This window comes from Lepus europaeus, chromosome X (genome assembly GCF_033115175.1).
Source record: "Lepus europaeus isolate LE1 chromosome X, mLepTim1.pri, whole genome shotgun sequence".
NCBI lineage: Eukaryota > Metazoa > Chordata > Mammalia > Lagomorpha > Leporidae > Lepus > Lepus europaeus.
The window spans coordinates 134493964-134514307 of NC_084850.1; the positions used below are offsets into that span (position 1 = coordinate 134493964).

Consider the following 20344-nt stretch of genomic DNA (forward strand, 5'->3'; position numbering starts at 1 on the left):
CAGCTTATGTATTTTAGATTGAGCTTCAAAATTTATAAGACTGACCTAAACTGACCAGAGGAAAGAAACTTTAAATTTTGTGTGGCCATAATATGTAATATATAGCACACAATTTATAACCCATGGCATATAATATGTAATACATATGTATAACATACACAATGTATTATTTTAGCTGAAACGATTCCTTCCTGAGTAGTAAAAGTATCTCCTAAATTATATGAATGCCTGTGTACCTATTTTTGTATTATCAATTGCAAGAAAAAGAAACCTTACAGTAGCTATATATTTAGCCATAATAAACTCCTAGCCTTCTGCGTAATTGCTTGAGCAATTATAACTTATCTTGTAGTTTCATTTGTCCGTGAACCCATTGAAGTACCCTTGTACTATTAAGAGATAAATATCCCTCATCCTTCCCATTTCTTTTTTTTTTTTCTTCAGTTGGCTTGGGGTTAGAAACCCCAGAAGGTAAATTTGGCTTAGTTCACAGAAATTATAAGAGTATTGAATTCTGCTTGGTCGGGAAGAACACCTTGGAATCAGGTTTTAGTTACCTAATAGGAAGTCACTGTTGGCTGCTGGAGCAAGTGTTCATGGGTCATTGTACTCAGCAGGGGACACAGACTAGTCATTGGACATACCATCATGTCTTGATTGCCTCTCCATGGTACCACCTCGAATTCTCCCCTAGCTCATGTGTCTGTCAGCACTCCTGATAACATTTGACTTTAGAGCCAGCTGAATTCCTGCAAGCTGATCTTCATCCAAACTCCTATTACTGTCCAGGACCAGAGAGCACAATAGCTCTATTTCTGGATTCTCAAAAACCCGTGTTATCCCTCTCTTCCACTTAAAGCAGAGGATGAACATTGACCTGAGGGTACAATGTCAAGAGTGGTTGCCAGGAACAGGCCAGAATTCATATATTTCTTCTACACTTATGAGATCTCCTACACATTCCTTTGACCATTTTGACAACAAAATGGTCAGCAACAGAACAGCAAAAGATTCCCCATTCTTTCTCCTTCTATGTTTTGGAGAAATTATCTACTGTGTTCACTGACCTATTCGAGGAGAAGGAATGTTATCAGTTAAGGGGGTTTTGAGCTTTGGTGAATATGTAGTTGTAACGGTGATTTGAATAAGTATCGTCTGAGCTACAAACGGAGCCCCTGTGGGTTTAGCAGCTGGAAGAAAACTTACCGGTGTTGTAGTGCTTTGTGCAGTAGCCAAGTTCCTTCTCTTCTTTCAAAATAAACTGTGGCAAGGTCAACCCTTCAGCAACTTGCACTGGGCCATCACTTAGCCACTCAAATATCAGGTCATTCATCGTGTACCCAACTGTTAATAAAAAACATAGTGAAACACTGAGTGTATCTTTTCAAGGAAGATTGAAAGTCTAGAAATGTAAAGAAACAAACTAGGAACTTGTCAGTTAATTCAACAGTGTTCTTACTAAGAGTGCTAGAATCATCACAATGACTACATGTCATGGTAACTAAAGACATTGAAGACATCAGGCTATTTCTGAGTGATTTTTTTTTTTTTCTGTGTAGTGAGAAAATGAAATCCATAAACTATTTTCTTCTTCTTTATTCACTAACTCTACAAGTAAACAAACAAAAAATTCTTTGAAGATTGGCTTTCCTTGAAAGGGCTATGCATGTGGCTAGCAAATAAGACAGTCCAACTCATGGTGCACTTGTTAGTATTTCAAATGAAAACCATTCTTTTTTTAAAAAGTGAGATTGAATTCCCATTACAAATTTGGCTCCACTCTTAGGGCCTATAAGTTTTTGCTTTCAGTAATCTTATATTAAAATTCTTATGATCAACTCTCAGTTCGTTTAGCAAGTAGGTAAGACGATAGGCAGGTAACCTAAAGGGAAGTTGTAGAATATGCAAATCAAGAATATCCATTTTTGACAGTGTCTTGTTAAATGAGCCCACTTGTCACAACTTTTAATATGAAGTAAAATAGATTCCTTATTATGTAAGGTCATATTATTATATAACTTGAACCATCCAAAGTAAGATAATTATTCATTTGGTAAACCAAAGTGAGCTGCTAAGTCTCCAAACTTCTGCTAACTAGGTCGTTATCTGTTCAGTGATTCTGGCTTCTTTCTCTACTCCAGAAATGGAGGCTCCTCTTCTTTTGTGCATCATTTTTTCTATTTTTCCCCTTTTGTTTGTGACATTGTTACTCTTAAAACGAGATTGATGAGGACAAAGGATATTATATGAGGTCTTGGAAGGCCAATAACCTCAGAGCATGTTTATTAAGTTTATAGGTTCTTATTCTTGTTTACTGCAAGATGTGACTCACCAGAGCTACTCAGAAATCAATAACAAATCTAATTGGAATCTACTTTTCTCTTGTTTTGACCACATTTTCAATCCCAGGACAGAAAAAGGAAAAATCAGAAAACAAGGAATCAGGCCGGTGCCGCGGCTCACTAGGCAAATCCTCCGCCTTGCGGCGCCGGCACACCGGGTTCTAGTCCCGGTTGGGGCACCGATCCTGTCCCGTGTTGCCCCTCTTCCAGGCCAGCTCTCTGCTGTGGCCAGGGAGTGCAGTGGAGGATGGCCCAGGTGCTTGGGCCCTGCACCCCATGGGAGACCAGGAGAAGCACCTGGCTCCTGCCATCGGATCAGCGCGGTGCGCCGGCCGCAGCGCGCTACCGCGGCGGCCATTGGAGGGTGAACCAACGGCAAAAGGAAGACCTTTCTCTCTGTCTCTCTCTCACTGTCCACTCTGCCTGTCAAAAAAAGAAAAAAAAAAAAAAAAAAAAAACAAAAAAAAAAACAAGGAATCAGGGGACCCTGAACAAGTGATGATGGTCCAAAAAAAGAATGGCTAACCCTACATATTTTGCCACAATTCTGTGTGATTACATCCCTGGCATCTCCAACAAGTACTTGAATATCACCTGACATTCCCTGTTTTGTCTAGTGAGCGTGTCCATAGCCACCACAATGATACTCCTCCTCACGCTCACTGCAGTCCTAGCACAGGGCAGACAGAGACGTAAAGTCAAGAGATGAGGAAGGAGTAGGTAATATTGGGGTAGAAAAATAAGGCGGTCCCCACCCTTCAAATCCAGTGTTAGTAGTAAGCGTATGACCAGTTTGTTAAATATTATTTTTAGGTCCTTCAAGGATCAATCATATTGTCTAATTGAAATTTTTTTTTTTTTGACAGGCAGAGTGGACAGTGAGAGAGAGAGACAGAGAGTAAGGTCTTCCTTTTTCCTCCAATGGCCGCCGCGGCAGGCGCGCTGCGGCCGGCGCACCGCGCCGATCCGATGGCAGGAGCCAGGTGCTTATCCTGGTCTCCCATGGGGTGCAGGGCCCAAGCACTTGGGCCATCCTCCGCTGCACTCCCTGGCCACGGCAGAGAGCTGGCCTGGAAGAGGGGCAACCGGGACAGGATCGGTGCCCTGACCGGGACTAGAACCCGGTGTGCCGGCGCTGCAAGGCAGAGGATTAGCCTGTTGAGCCGCGGCGAAAATTTTTAAGCTTTGGGTGATCCTTAGTTGACAGTCATGGCTGCTATCTTACAAAGAATGTAAGTATTGCATCGAGGCAGGTGAGAGAAGACAAAAAAAAGGAGTCGTTATGTAAGAAAATGTTTTTCTCCACTTGCTTCTCAAAAGAAGGGGCAATAGGAAAAAATGAATGCATAAAGCTGATTATAAATCAGAAATTCTCATTTTATCTCTGAACACTTCTTAAAACAAAGATGTTTCATTGTTTTGTTTATCCCTGTAGGAAGTTTCAAGGGCAATCTACGGTGATTTTAAATGATCAGAAAGAAACCCTGTGACAGCCTCTTTTAAACTAATACTTGATGTTGTCTTTTTGGTTTTTTTTTTTTTTTTTTTTTTTTTGACAGGCAGAGTGGACAGTGAGAGAGAGACAGAGAGAAAGGTCTTCCTTTTTGCCGTTGGTTCACCCTCCAATGGCCGCTGCGGCCGGCGCACCGCGCTGTTCCGATGGCAGGAGCCAGGTGCTTCTCCTGGTCTCCCATGGGGTGCAGGGCCCAAGCACTTGGGCCATCCTCCACTGCACTCCCGGGCCACAGCAGAGAGCTGGCCTGGAAGAGGGGCAACTGGGACAGGATCGGTGCTGTCTTTTTTTACACTTACTGTGTTTCTAAACCAAGAAGTTAAAAGTATTTCCTTGCCCCTGCCTCATTACATCTCCTAACATCCCTGTGGGTCAGTAGCACTTATTAGTCTCTGCATTTTACAAGCACAGTAACTGACAGAGCGAAAAATAGAAAAATAAAAATAAAATGCAATCCTGTCTCTTAATAACTGAAAATCACACTACCTTGGAGGCATCAAAGACGTGTGGCATGTGCCGAAGGTTTCAGCGTCATCAGGGCTAGTGCATAAAAGGCGCAAAGTAGATGGCATCTCTCTGCCTTTGTGTATCCACCGCCTATCTAAGGGATATGCATCTTATTCTTTTTTTTTTTTTTTTTTGACAGGCAGAGTGGACAGTAGAGAGACAGAGAGAAAGGTCTTCCTTTGCCGTTGGTTCACCCCCCAAGATGGCCGCCGTCTCACTCCCAAGATGGCCACCATCTCACTCCCAAGATGGCCGCCGTCTCACACCCAAGATAGCCGCCATCTCAAGATGGCCACCTCCTGGGACACAGCAGAGATAGACAGTGAGAGAGAGAGACAGAGAGAAAGGTCTTCCTTTGCCGTTGGTTCACCCTCCAATGGCCGCCGCGGCTGGCGCACTGCAGCCGGCGCACTGCGCTGATCCGATGGCAGGAGCCAGGTGCTTCTCCTGGTCTCCCATGGGGTGCAGGGCCCAAGCACTTGGGCCATCCTCCGCTGCACTCCCTGGCCACAGCAGAGAGCTGGCCTGGAAGAGGGGCAACCGGGACAGGATATGCATCTTATTCTGTCTTATTCCATCCCATCTCGTGCCCCTTTTCTGGCAGCCTCCTCTAAGTCCCCTGTGTCTTGTTCTCAAAGCAACTATCTTTTCCTGCCAGAATTCCTTGGGGGGGGTGGGGGTGGGGAATAGTCTGTTTATATGGGCTTTAGATGGGAAAAAAAAAAAAGCAGTTTGATGATTAGAGAGTGATTCATTCTAAGTGTTAAATGACTAACAATCTTAGTTTTTTCAGGAGTCATTTTCATTTCAAAGAAAAGCGTACTAAATCTGGCTTGTTTCTGAGGAAGGGTAAGTAATTTGGCATTTTCCTTTGAAAGGTTTTCCTTTGTTAAGAATGAGCTTCTCATATGAGACACTCACACGTTTGCTTGTCCTTCTATCAGGACACTGGGGGGGTTGGTAAATAGGTAGAGAATGAGTCTGACAGGTCTTTTATCTTTAATGACACTAGAAGAATCGGGTCACTGGTGAAAGCAAGCAGGCAGTCATTTAGACAGCGGTGACTTACAACTCTCCAGCTGCATTGTACACGTCTGCACGTCCATTGGAAAGTTCTTCAAGTCCATGGGGCAGGATAAAGTCAAGGTGAGTCTTAACAAAGAAAAAAAAATTAAAATCCAGCGTTAAATATATGAAGTCTGATTCTTGAGAAATATTAAGCAAAGTGACATTAATTGAAATAATGCCATCTGTGCTCTCAGGACAGTGCTTTCTGTTTTTTTTTTTTTTTTGACAGGCAGAGTGGACAGTGAGAGAGAGACAGACAGAAAGGTCTTCCTTTTGCCGTTGGTTCACCCTCCAATGGCCGCCGCAGTAGCGCGCTGTGGCCGGCGCACCGCGCTGATCCGATGGCAGGAGCCAGGTGCTTCTCCTGGTCTCCCATGGGGTGCAGGGCCCAAGCACCTGGGCCATCCTCCACTGCCCTCCCGGGCCACAGCAGAGAGCTGGCCCGGAAGAGGGGCAGCCGGGACAGAACCGGCGCCCCGACCGGGACTAGAACCCGGTGTGCCGGCGCCACAAGGCGGAGGATTAGCCTGTTGAGCCACGGTGCCGGCCAGGACAGTGCTTTCTGTTTTTGAAATGAAAACTGGTCATTAGTAATTGTTAAAATATTGTAGTATTTCACCAGAATCCCTTTCTCTCTACGTTCAATTGCCCAGATTTTGACTCTCCCTTTTTGCCTTGTCTACCCACCAAAGGCACTGGTTTCAAGCTTATTCTAGAATGAACAAAGACCCCTGGAAATGGTGTAAGAAAAATAATGGCATCTTAACTACACTGATGTCCGAAACACATACGGTTTATACTGTTTCAGAGTTATAGCTTGGATAAGTGGGCTTTGCTTCAAGAACCACAAATGACAGGGCTGGCGCTGTGCCATAGTAGATACACTTGCCATCTTCGGTGTGGGTCTCTCATATGGGTGTCAGTTCATGTCCTGGCTGCTCCACTTCTGATCCAGTTCCCTGCTAATGCCCTGAGAGAAGCAGCGGAAGATGGCCCAACTGTTCGCGCCTCTGCTACCTATGTAAGAGACCTGGATGAAGCTCCTGGCCCCTGGTTTCAGCCTAGCCCAACAGTGGCCATTGTGGCCATCTGAAGAGTGAACTAGCAGATGGAAGGTCTCTTTTGCCTTTTCTCCCCTCTCTCTGTAACTCTGATTTTCAAATAAATAAATAAATTCTTTTTTTTTAAAAAAAAAAGAATATTAGGATTGAAGATCAGCAATTGCCTTAGTCTTAAATTTGCTAAATATTTGTTTTCTCATCAATCCTATGAAGAGATAGAATAAGGTTCTTTTTTATTTCTATTTGACTGTAATACTAGAACCCCTATTATTCTAATGGTCACTGCTCCAAATTCTATTTATTGTACCTCAATATATATTTTAGGTCTGAAGGATGCTCCCATTCCCCTCCCCCCTAACTCTTGCACTGTTACCTAAACTCTGTTGTGCGGTCAGGCTCATTCTTGCTCTCCTGTCCTGTTTCCCTTCTCCTTCCTTTCTCTGCTTCATTTTAACATTCTATCCAAGGAAAAAACAAAACAAAAAAGTTGATGGTGCATTTATGTTAAATAAGGGGAAGGGTTGGGATTTGAAGTGAGATTCTACAAAGCATTCAGGCTGATAATCTTGAAAAATGGCTAAGATACAACAATCATTTTGAAAAAACAAGATGTAAAACAGTACAGTGTGATCTCAGTTATGTAAAAACATTTTTAATCATGGAAATAAATATAAATATAAATAAAATATAAAATAATAATATATAATAATATATAAAATATAATATATATAAATAATATATATAATATAATAATATATAAAATAAATATAAATATAAATAAAATATATATAAATATATATAAATATAAATAAAAATAACTATAAATCGTGATATTAAGAGTAGGTATTTATGGTTGATGGGATGATGATTCGTATTTTGCTTTCTTCTTCATTCTGCTTTATCTGTGTCAATGAGTATAGATTATTTGAAAATGTCCATGGAAACTATTCATCAGCTTTCCGATCTTCATGTAATTTAATGTCTTTTTCTTTAGACAATGGCTCAAAGTAAAATTTTAGTTTATTCAGTAATTTTTTTGCCATTATAATCGTGTTACTATTACAGTTTTATCATAAATAGGCCAAATGTTACCTTTATTGCTGAATAAATTTGCCAGCTTTGGTGCGCTAAGCTGGAAACCCAAAAATACCATGTTTCAAAAGGAAAAAAAATGGTTTTGAGTTCTAAACCTCTGGCTTAACAATCACATTTTATACAGGAAAGTGATTCTTGTTAATTTTATGATCCTTTGATAGATAGAGATATAAACATACAAATAATTTTCTCAGCATGAAGACTCTACTAAGATGTCTTGGAAAATTCTATTTTATTGAGATCAATACCATGGGCTCTTTAAATAAGAGTAGAGTGAAAGAACCAAAGCGAAAACCTCTGGCAAAAAAAAAAAAAAAATGCATTTGACACTATAGTACGTGGAGAGAAAACCTCAAAAGGACCCATGTGCTTAAAATGGTTATTACCATAATGATAATCTGTTTATTTCTATTTTTTAAAGAGGAATATTTTCGTTATACCAAAATGTTTATCTATACCTTCAGTAGTGTATATAATTTTGCAAAGGACCACAAAGTCTCAATTACAAAGAACCAGCGGTTTTTCTTTGAGATATGTTGCACAGCATGGGAAATACAGTAAAATAATAATGTAGTGTACATTTCAAACTCGCGGAGAGTAAATCTCAAATGTTCTAACCACCAAAAACCAAGCTAAGAAGCATCTGAGGTGATAGATATGTTAATTAGCTTGATTTAATTATTCCACATTGTATTCATAAATCATAACATCGATTTGTACCCAACCAATGTATGTAATTTATCAATTTACAGTTCAAAAAAGTTAAATGTTCATCATATGAAAATAATTAGACTGTGTGTGGATGAGTTAAGTGAATACCAATCAAAATCGAGAGCTTTGTAACTTTGACAGTTTATAGAAATTTTAAAGAAATTATAAAGTAATAGTAGTGGTAACAAATACAGCTTAAAAACATGCAACGTGTTCTGTAACTGTATTTATTTGCTATAAGAAATTACCCAATGTTACTATTCCTAATCATACCCTTGCTGAATTTGGTTCTTCTGCAAAGTGAACCTTTCACATTTATTCACTTATTCCTGCTTTTGTGGCAGATCTTAGGATCCTACAAGGATCCAGAGTCTTGGGGGTCAAAAGTATTAACAGCATTGAAAAATCCATCTGAGAGAAATTCTCCCAAAGCATAAAACTATCCCTGAACCCCGTCTCAGCCAGAAACTCAAAATTTGCAGTAAACATTAAATATAGTAAATCTACACGAACATTAAGTTACAGCACAACGCAAGGACTTTCTACATCTCCATCCATTCATTCGGATCCAAATTTACATTCTTTTCATCATCCTAGAAATAGCCTTGGGCTCTCCCGTCAAGAAGCCTCAAAAATAACTACGACTCCAATTGTTTTTCAAAGAGCCTCTTTTGGGTGTCGACAAACATGAGTTTGTGGGCAAAATGAACTTCGTTATTGGTTTGTAGAGATGCAGACATGACACCAAAAAAAAGCTGCTATGTCCAACGGCATACTGAAATGTGACCAGTTTTTATCTCCTTTGATCTGGCTCGCCACCTAATTTGTGGTGCCACCACTAGCATTGTGTATTTTAATTGGAGATGGCGTCTTCCTCTAAATATGCCTGGACGCTCAGGCTTCTCACCGACACGCTGCCGGATTCTCGCTCTCCTCTTCCCCACACTGTCTGAAACGTGAAGGCCGTCGCAGCTGAAGGCAGTGAGCTGTCGGCTTGGCTGCTGCAGGTGCAACCCCGGGCAGCACTGCTCCTATTTGCACATGGAAAGGAATCGAGTTCCTGAAAGGTCCCTGTCTGAGCGATCCTTTTGATTTTAGACAATGACTGAAACAAAGCGCCGGAAACATCTCATTTTTCTTGCCTTTTCAACTCTCCGGTTGACCTCACTCATGAAAGCAGCTGTTAAGTTTATACTTCACTTACGGTTTAAATGCCCGAGAGGTCTAGACGTCCTAAGCTGGTTCAGTCTCCTCTACAGTTTTTAAACAAAATATTGTTCAAAATTTTTAATATATTTTAATTTTAATATATTTTAATTTTAATATATTTTAATTTTAATAATTTTAATTTTAATATATTTTAATTTTAATATATTTTAATTTTAATATATTTGTCTGTATATTATTTCCCTCCCTACTACAATGCCTTATCCAAGAAAGCTGAGACTCTTTCTCTCTCTCTTTTTTTTTTTTTTTTTGACAGGCAGAGTGGACAGTGAGAGAGAGAGACAGAGAGAAAGGTCTTCCTTTTGCCGTTGGTTCACCCTCCAATGGCCGCCACGGCTGGTGCGCTGTGGCCGGCGCACCGCGCTGATCCGATGGCAAGAGCCAGGAGCTTCTCCTGGTCTCCCATGGGGTGCAGGGCCCAAGCACTTGGGCCATCCTCCACTGCACTCCCTGGCCACAGCAGAGAGCTGGCCTGGAAGAGGGGCAACTGGGACAGGATCGGTGCCCCGACCGGGACTAGAACCCGGTGTGCCGGAGCCGCAAGGCGGAGGATTAGCCTAGTGAGCCGCGGCGCTGGCCCACTCTCTCTTTTTTTTAATCATATAAAACAATGCTTGGCACGGAGTAGATATTCGGAATTTGTTGAACACATGAGTGATTCAGCAATGCTAAACTCTGCGGGAGAATATTGGGCTTTTATTCTGTGGTCACAAGATTTAGAGGGGTGTAGGATGCCAGTCATCACAGCCCACAGACAGTTGCCAAGTTGTAAGACCGCCAAAGCAAAGTCAACAAACTTGGCGGACACCCTCAGTGAGCTGTCTTGGAGCCTTAGTCCGATAACTGGGTCCGCAGTGGTAGAAGAATGGGGCTGTCCTCACACCGCTAGAAAAATATGAATTAGCCATCTAACACTGCAGCATTATTGACAGAAGGCTCCTTGACTTGTGGTTCCTAAAGAACTCGATATTGGAAGTCTATGTCCAGTGAGTTTTTTTGGAGAGAAAAATACCATGTGACGAGAAAATGAATTTTCAGGTAGCAATGCAAATTCTAATGAGTGATCGGCTTGCCTAAAGCAAAGATTGCCAGCATTGCTATTTTTGGGAGATTTGATTCTAATAGTGACAATCCTTTGCCTTGTTTGGAGATGTAGGGCAAGAGGATGTTTCTGTGTTTTTTTTTCCGGAGAAGCGAGAGAGTCTTGGGGATACCAGTGCTGTGTCTCTGTCGGGGACCACATTTAGCGTTCTTTCCAGGATACTACAAATGATCGGTGGCACGTGAATCCATCAGAGGGGATAGAACCTATGGGGTTCTTGGAGGATTCATAGTAAGGAAAAATAAAATAAAAATAGTAAGGAAAAATAGTAAGAAAAATAAAAATTCAAGTGATGATTATGATACTATTAATAACCATAATTTTCTGAATACTTGCTGTGGGTCAAGCGCTCTCATTATTTTTTTCATCATTGCGCACCATCCCATCAAGCAGTTTTGAGACAAAGAAATCAAAGCTCACACAGATTAAGCCACATTCCCAAAGTCACACAATGACATATGACCCAAACTAGATGTTTCAAAAATTCTTCACTCAAAGTTAGATTTGAACCCAATTTTAACCGACATCAACTCCATTTATTTTTTTCCCCACTCTATCATGTTTCCTCCATAGGAAAAGAATCTGTTACCAATTTATCATCCTCTTGTCTGTGAACCCAGCAGAGTTGTTCATAGACACCTTAGTGCCTCGTACCCGGTCACGGATATCCTTCTCATTTGTTTTTCAGACATCCAGAACTCTCATGAAATGTCCCTTTAAAAACTTGGCCAGGGTCCCTTGGCAGTCTGGGGACCTGGGTGGTAGACAGAGCTTACAAGTAAAGAGTTATTTGATCTTAACTAAACCTCTGGGCCTCCTTCCCCACTCACACCCCATCCTGCTCAACATCTCTATGATTATACACTGTAAGGTAGATCAGCTTGAAGGATTTCCACTTCCTGGTCGGGGCACCGATCCTGTCCCGGTTGCCCCTCTTCCAGGCCAGCTCTCTGCTGTGGCCAGGGAGTGCAGTGGAGGATGGCCCAAGTGCTTGGGCCCTGCACCCCATGGGAGACCAGGAGAAGCGCCTGGCTCCTGCCATCGGATCAGCACGGTGCGCCGGCCGCAGCGCGCCTACCACGGCGGCCATTGGAGGGTGAACCAATGGCAAAAGGAAGACCTTTCTCTCTGTCTCTCTCTCACTGTCCACTCTGCCTGTCAAAAATAAAAAAAAAAAGAATAAGGTGGATTTACCCTCTTGAAATATGAAAACTTTAAGGGCAAGAAGTAACCTCTTCAAAGAGGAACTTCCTAGCCATTCAGACAGATAGGTGAGATATTTATTGCCCCCGTAGTACTTTGTCATCCAACATCCTAGAGCACAACCCATTTTTCCCTGAGAACATAAAGAAGACCTTACAGAATAATGTAGATCTGTTGAATCTTTCCCCTCCGTCGTACCTTGAAATTTCTGAGCCAGGTGACATGCTAGTGTCGAGAAGATTTGACAGGACGTATCAAGTATGCAACAAGAGTGTCATCTTAACCCACCTAGACCTTAAGTGAAATTAGCCTGGGGTAAGTTAAAGGCAAGTTAAAAGTGCATCATTAACACGACCCACACAAGGAGAGGGTGAGGGAAGTGTTAGGGAATTAATAGACTAAAATACACTGCTAGGCTAGCTGTCTGATCAAAACATCCTTCAGCGGTGGGTTTCAATCTCTGTGGGGTATAAGCATCTTGAGAAGTTTGGTAGGTGTGCAGATTCTCAAGCCCTCTTGATAAAGCAGCCCAGGTGACATTCATGCTATCCAGTTTGAGTTACTGTCAATGTGATCAACTAAAAGGAGACGTTTTGAAAGGAAAGAAGATGTGAATATTGAGACATTTTTCAGTAGCAATAGCACTGTCTTTGGGAGTCACTTTTTTTTTTAATTTATTATTATTATTATTTTTTTTGACAGAGTGGACAGAGAGAGAGACAGAGAGAAAGGTCTTCCTTTTTCGTTGGTTCACCCTCCAAGATGGCTGCCAACTCACTCCCAAGATGGCCGCCTCCCGGGCCACAGCAGAGATAGACAGTGAGAGAGAGAGACAGAGAGAAAGGTCCTCCTTTTTCGTTGGTTCACCCTCCAAGATGGCCGCCATCTCACTCCCAAGATGGCTGCCACCTCACTCCCAAGATGGCCGCCTCCCAGGCCACAGCAGAGATAGACAGTGAGAGAGAGAGACAGAGAGAAAGGTCTTCCTTTTTCGTTGGTTCACTCCCCAACACTTTTTACTCCACCACAGGGCAGGACAATTAGCTCCAAGCAGGCTGTTAGGTGATTGGACTAGGGGTGTCGAGACAAGATTTACTCACAGGCCCCGATGACAGTCAGGGGAGTGGAGCCAAGAATGTGGCAGGTGCGGCTGGAAGACTGGGAGAGCTGCTAAGACCGATTGGAGGACAGTTTCCAGTTGAGGTGGGGAAGAAGCCAAGATCATTGTGCCCATTAACACACACGAACATGCAACAGTCAAAAGTAGGCAGCGTATCAGGTTACTGTCTCTGATCTCTGGAAAATCAGCCATTAAGAAATGTTGAAAGAAATTTGGGGTTCCAGCGCTGTGGCGCAACAGGTTAATGCCCTGACCTGAGGTGCCGGCATCCCATATGGGTGCTGGTTCAAGACCCAGCTGCTCTACTTCTGATCCAACTCTCTGCTATGGACTGGGAGAGCAGTAGAAGATGGCCCAAGTCCTTGGGCCCCTGCGCCCACATGGGAGACCTGGAAGAACCTCCTGGCTCCTGGCTTCAGATCAGCACAGCTTTGGCCGTCGCAGCCAACTGGGGAGTGAACCACTGAATGGAAGACCTCTCTCCCTTTCTCTCTCTGCCTCTCCTCTCTCTGTGTAACTCTGACTTCCAAATAAATAACTAAATCTTAAAAAAACAGAAACTAGGGATGTAGCTGCAATAAGCAATGGGTGAACCTTCAGAAAATATTTGCAAATCCACTGGTCATGAAGGAGGTCAGAGTGCAGGTGCAGACCAGCTCTAGATCCTTCATAGGATGGTTTGGTGCTGAGCAGGAGTCTACCTGGATGGTAACTTAGTATATCCATTCAGCAATATTTTGGTAAATATTTATTGGGCACCATCCGACAGATGCTTGAAATGGGAGTTTCCTCTTTTAAAGATGATCATAGGTTAATTTAAGAATGACATATATCTCAAATAGTTGTGAGTTGATTCTTCAAATTTTGAAGTTGTTTCCAACTCCACTTAAAGAATCTTTGGATAATGTAAATCACATGAAACCAAGTACCGGGCCTTTAATTATTTATTCCCTTGGGGCCTAGATAGGTATTCTGATTGAGTACCTATCAGGTAACCTATCATTATAGACTCTGGTCCAAAGAAGGTCCTTTGGGTCTGTTGGAGAAGCATGACTTTCACTATCTATTTAAATCAAAACCCGAGGTACCCACAGAAGGATCTTGATCCATAGAGAACAAAAATAATTGGTCCAAGTTTTGCTAGTCAGGCAAGGAATTAAATTTTTAAACTCATAATTTCTGAATGCTTTGTAATAAAATGGGCACTTTGAACTCACACACAATAGAAAGTATGGGGAGACTCCTGGCCACCAGCTCCATGGGCAGGTGCAATTATGGCTGACTCGGGAAAGTTTTTCATATAAGCAAAGTGTGTAAGTTGTTAGGAGTTCCAGAAAGATTCCAATATGACCTTGCTTAAACACCTTCCAACTCTTAGCTGCTATATACAACTGACTAATAGACATTAAGCCAAAGTCTCTCATAACTATCAAGATGCAAAATTGGGAAGAGAATATTATTTTAAGTACTGTCAGTCACTTCCTCCTTTGTGTAAGTGAATTGATAGGTTCCCAGAATCTCTACAGCTATCCTCAAGAGCACACTTGGATACTAAGATTATCAAAGCTGGCCGGCGCCATGGCTTAACAGGCTAATCCTCCGCCTTGCGGCGCCGGCACACCGGGTTCTAGTCCCGGTTGGGGCGCCGGATTCTATCCCGGTTGCCCCTCTTCCAGGCCAGCTCTCTGCTGTGGCCAGGGAGTGCAGTGGAGGATGGCCCAAGTGCTTGGGCCCTGCACCTGCATGGGAGACCAGGAGAAGCACCTGGCTCCTGGCTTCGGATCAGCGAGATGTGCCGGCCCAAGCGGCCATTGGAGGGTGAACCAACGGCAAAAAGGAAGACCTTTCTCTCTGTCTCTCTCTCTCACTATCCACTCTGCCTGTCCAAAAAAAAAAAAAAAAGATTATCAAAGCTAATGATTAAACTACATAGCAAGAGCATAGGGCTCAGAACAGGCTCAGGGAGCACCAGAAATGCACATTATTTTTTCAATATTTTCTGAGGTTGGACCTAAGCCCTAGGTTGATCCTAACCTGTACAGTTAGAATCTTTCCTCTCAGTTAATTTCAAACAAGCCATTATTCTGTGTTTTTTTTTTCCTGTTGACCTTGGAATGTGGATAAGATGAGGCAACACTGCCTGGTCCATCAGCTGTTCTACTCTCTCCCCTGACTAAAATCCCAGCGACTGACTAGAAAGGTCCATGTTTACCAAACATTATAAAGGCATCCTAGAAAATACCCATATGCATTGAGCAATACTAGCTGGGAAGGAAAAAAAAAAATACAATATCTACTACTCCCATCTGTGTGTGGTCCCTTCAGAAAACGTGAACACATATGGTTAGCCCGTGTTAATTAAGCCCAAAGATGGATTGGATTCAACTTGGAGAGCGACGGATGAATCTGCAGTGCAAACTTCCAAATGCTTTCATATTTCCCAAGTGAAAATGCTTTGAAGATGTTGCATCGGTGAGGGCTAAATTGAATGTCACCGGAAAAAAAAAAAGAGCTCAAATTATCAAAGATTTAAATAATCAATACTATCAGTGTTTTTGCTTCATTTTAAATGTCATAGTCACATCGCATCCGTATTATATACACAAACGTCTGTGAAGATTAAATGCTTTCAGCCTGCACGTTAAGATAATGAGAAGTGAGTTGTCCATTGTCATGTGTTTATTTTATAGTGACATTGAGGTGAAGAAAGAGAGAAAGCAGGATACAGCAATTTCCTTAACATTTTGTCTGAGAGTCTCTTACTTTGGCAAAGGGAGAAAAAACAAAGTGTGAATATCCCTTGTGAGCTGCAAATGTGGTTTTGAGAAAACTAAAGTAACTTCGTCCCTATTGATAGCCGAGAGCAAAACCGTGCTACTTGACTGGTATTTTGCGAGTTGCTGGCCACTGTTTCTGTTGGCAAACCCTGGAGAGAGAACCAAGTGCTGGTGAGATGAGTGGCACTTGGATAGAACTTGAATTAGGAAATGTCTGTAGTTGGGGTTAGGGTGGATGGAGAAATCCATCACTGTCCTTTCTCCCCTTATCCTACAGTAGCGTAGAGTGATGAAGGCGCTCATTGAACAACTGGTATGATTCTGGAACAGAAAAAAAGCCTGCAGCTCAAGGAAAAGTTAAACGACTTCTTGATGGTCACTTAGTAAGACTGGATTTGAATCCAACTCTTTTCTTCAGAATGGATATCTGCCCCACTGCTAGAGCATGCTGTCTTTTCTCCCCTAGATCTCTGTTTGCTTTCTATCTGTCATCTGACTGCACAGCTTTAACAAAATATATATATATATATGTTCTTATTTTTCATTGCCTACCCTATGATAAATGTTGACTATACTTTAGTACAGATATTGGTTTGTAGTCTGAAATGCCACAAGCAAAGAGAAGGTTGTTGGAGATACTCTGATCTTTGCAGATGAACAAAAATTTTCCTATTTGAAAATGGAGTGTATTTCCTTTGAATTAGATACCATGAGGATGTACCAAAGTAATGTATGTGCTTCTGAAGAACCACAGTGATATTATGCATGTTTACTTTGGGGTTAAGGTCATCCAGGGAGCCTTTCAAAGGTGACAATGGGGACCAAGCAGAAGAGCAGGCAGATATAAGTTGAGCAGGCTCACCAAGACCTGTGATTTTTCTTTGGCTTCCAGATAAGAACATTCAGGTAATGAGAGATAGTATACTAGCCCTTCCACTCTACTGGCTCAAATCTGTCATGTGGTTTCTTTCACCTATGTGTCCAATCAATTATTGTCACAGAATATGATCAGTTTCTCAGTAGGGAGCTCAGTAGTGAGTCTTTGTCACTGTGTAAACGACATGCAAGTTTTAAGGCTGCCTCTTAAACTACCAGGAGTTCAGTCTTCCTTACTCTACCCTTGAGTCAAATCCCTCTTCTCAGGAATTGGATATTTAGTTTGGGTGAGAAAGGCACAAATATCCAAAAGTAGTTTGAAACAAGTACCTTTTTTTTATTTTATTTTTGACAGGCAGAGTGGACAGTAGAGAGAGACAGAGAGAAAGGTCTTCCTTTTTGCCGTTGGTTCACCCTCCAATGGCCGCCGCAGTAGGCGCGCTGCGGCCGGCGCATCGCGCTGATCTGAAGCCAGGAGCCAGGTGCTTCTCCTGGTCTCCCATGGGGTGCAGGATCCAAGCACTTGGGCCATCCTCCACTGCACTCCCTGGCCACAGCAGAGAGCTGGCCTGGAAGAGGGGCAACCGGGACAGGATCAGTGCCCCGACCGGGACTAGAACCTGGTGTGCCGGCGCCACAAGGTGGAGGATTAGCCTGTTAAGCCATGGCGCCGGCCTGAAACAAGTACCTTTAAATTCACAGTCTCCTCTTGCTGACCCCAAGCTCCAAGGGGCATAATGAACCCATTCTTCTTTCCTCATTTTTGCAGTTTGGGAAGGAGAGGAGGGTCGTTTTGAGTTACAGACTTATGACAGAGCTAGAAGGCACCCATACTTTGTCTAACTAATCTCCTGATTCAAACCCATCTGATAGAGGTAACGGAGACTCAGAATGATGAATTGATGGGACCGTGAGAGGCTGTTCTATGATCCTGGAGGATACACTCAATGATGGAAGGAAGTGCGGGGCTCACATTGCTCTGGCTACCTTCTCGATATTCTTTTCTCTGCACCATCGCCTGAAGAGCAAACCCTGATGAATGTTAACGCAATGGAAAGTTACCTCCAAAGGAGGAAAACCTACTGGTTGCTGTTGCTAGTCCAGTCAGGTAAACAGTCAAGGGTAAATGGTTGTGCCTGATGCCATGTGTTTCATTGCACAATTCCTTTTATGTTCTTCAAACAAGGCTAAGAACCTTAGTGTGGCGTGTTTGAACTAACAACAGAGCTGTCTAGCATTTTATGTGAGTCTGTCATGTACACAACATACTTGCCACACTTTGTTTCTCCTCCTCTCAGCCACAACTTGTTTGAGGGCCCCTCTCCAAAAATACCCTGCTGTACCACTTAGCTCAGCGTCTGCTGAATCCACTAGCATTTACGTATGCCAGCTCCTCCCACCTTTGCTTGCCTCTGGGAAGAATGGAATCTTTGTGGTTTCCATGGTTTCCATGGCATTACCCAGCGCTTCCCTGAAGACCTGCTGCTTCATTCTGATGTGGGCGCGGACGTTACAGTCATTAATTACTGTATTAAGTCAAGTCACAAAACTAATGAGGATTTGGACACAGAGTTGGGAAATGAGAATGTAATTTTGCCTGGATTATAGGATCACAATAAACACGGCCCAAATATGTACACAGAGAAGAAATTAACAGCCTTTCCTAGCTGCTTTCTGATAGAAAATACAGGTTTATATGTTCAATCAAAAGTTAGAGTAAGATAACGAAAGCGTCACCGATGATAATATTTAGGCAGGTCTTAGTTCACTGGGCATTTTATTTTCAGCTCTGACATCTAGATAGGATGCTTTCTTTTCCTATGCTGTAAAATGATCCTATAACTAAAGTTAGAGTCTTTTGAAGTTCCTACATCAGAACATAGGCTGGGTCAATAATGGGAGGCCATGAGGGAAAAGCTGGCCTTTTATCTGTGTAGGTAGAGTTGGTCATTACACAAGATTGTTTGGGGGGGCACTGTTGGAAGTATTAGAAATTAACAGTCGGCTATCTTAGTGGTGCCTGTAATCTATCATCAGAGGGAAAAGTGTTGTCACTCCCCCAAGAATTCTCTGTTAAAACTCAATGTACTGCTGGGAAGGTGGCACTCTGAATCGTCAACACCTGGCGTTGTGAATGGACTCAAAAGGTATTAACAAGAAAATCACGTTCAATGCCATAAAGGAATACATTTTAGGTCAGATGGATGTTGATGACGAGGTGAGCAGATGCCACTATGGAGCAACAATGCCACAGTTATTGGTGATTTGGGGGTATTCTCCGTAGTTGGAGGACGTTGAGTCCCCCAGGCACATGGTCAGTGAAATAAGACCTTGGAGGCAAACAATAGTTGCTTAATAACGTCACACGGGAGTATGCGCTACATCTAGGAGTAAGTTGCTAACAGTTGGAGGGGCATAGCCACTTTAGTAAAGATAAGGACCTTTTTTTTTCTCTAAACAAGCAAAGCATAAAAGAGCTTAAATATCCTGGCGTACAAAATACCCAGGCACTTTTAGAGAGGTTCAAAGAACCCTTGGATTTTCACCTCGTCTTCAGGTTAAGCACTGCTACTAACTATAGGATCATACCCAAAGAGTGTGTGATAGTATCTGTTGTATCCGTTAGGTTTTGAGTTTGCAGGGATCTATTTTTGTCAGTTTACTTAATTTGAGAGGCTAGAACATAATGCATAATGTTTAGATTTCAAGACAGTATTAAGAGCCCTACAATGTATGGCAATGACATCTTGAGTGTCTAGGCATATCACACACTGTTTTCTACTGATGCTCATAACTAAATTATCTATTTTTCAAAGTTGAGCATAGAGGTCCCAAAAAATAGCAAATTCCTGTAAATCATACAGCTAGCATTGGAGCCAGAGACTCATTCCCAAGGGTGTTTAACTCTAAAGCCTATATCTCCTATAGTATCAGAAGTAACAAGGATAGTGTTCAATACACAGGGTTCAGAGTAGGTGCCCCACACTGTTAACAAACACTAATTCTGGTGGGGGCAGAAGTGTTTAAAGCAAGAAGTAGTAAGGTAAGCCTTCTGTCTTTCAAAAAATTGTGGGAATTTTTTTTTTATCATATTAACAGATGGAGGCAAAAGTGACTGATTTAAGCTTCGGCACATGTAATTTAAGTCCATATAAAAATCATTTTTTCGCAATGTCACCGGAGCTTGTTATCCTTATAAAATCTAAAGATAGAACTCAAAATCTCTTCTGAAGGTCTTTTCAATTATTATATATCAATAAAAAATAAAAATGAAAAATAGAATGCGTTCTCAGCGGGCTGCCTAAAGGCAGGAGGTTAACCTAACGATTTGAGTCTCTTCGGCCCTTTGATTCCTGGGATAGCGAAAATTTACAAGAAGTAGATGTGCTCTGTAAGCAACATAGGCTATGTGAAATGATAAATGAGATCTCCCTATTGGATAGAAAAATTATTTCATTTTGAATTTAAACAGCTTTGTCAGATATTTGTAAAATTTAAGACACTCCATGTTTTCATCTTTGTATCTTATTCTCCTAACCACCCTCCTAAAAACGTTGCTTCCAAAATGATACATCTTTGGAATTGAATTTATTTATGTATTTGACCTACGTTGGGATAAATGAAGAGGTTATATGGGGTATAAGACAATAGCATTGAAACAGAAGTCCAAAATGTTGATCCTTGTCCAACCTTCCTAATTATTTGACTCACCTAACTTCTTTTTTTTTTTATTTTTTTTTAT

At 42.0% G+C, this 20344-nt stretch overlaps 1 protein-coding gene across 1 annotated transcript in view; it reads right to left on the reverse strand.

The window, feature by feature from the left end:
- The window catches only part of GLRA2 (glycine receptor alpha 2), a 542545-nt gene that overhangs the window by 465191 nt on the left and 57010 nt on the right, over nt 1-20344 (reverse strand). Inside the window, exons 5-6 of the mRNA XM_062183520.1 lie at nt 5432-5514; nt 1207-1344 (exon numbers count right to left, since the gene is read on the reverse strand). Of these exons, the coding sequence (XP_062039504.1) occupies nt 1207-1344; nt 5432-5514 (221 nt within the window). The remainder of the gene's footprint in view (nt 1-1206; nt 1345-5431; nt 5515-20344) is intronic.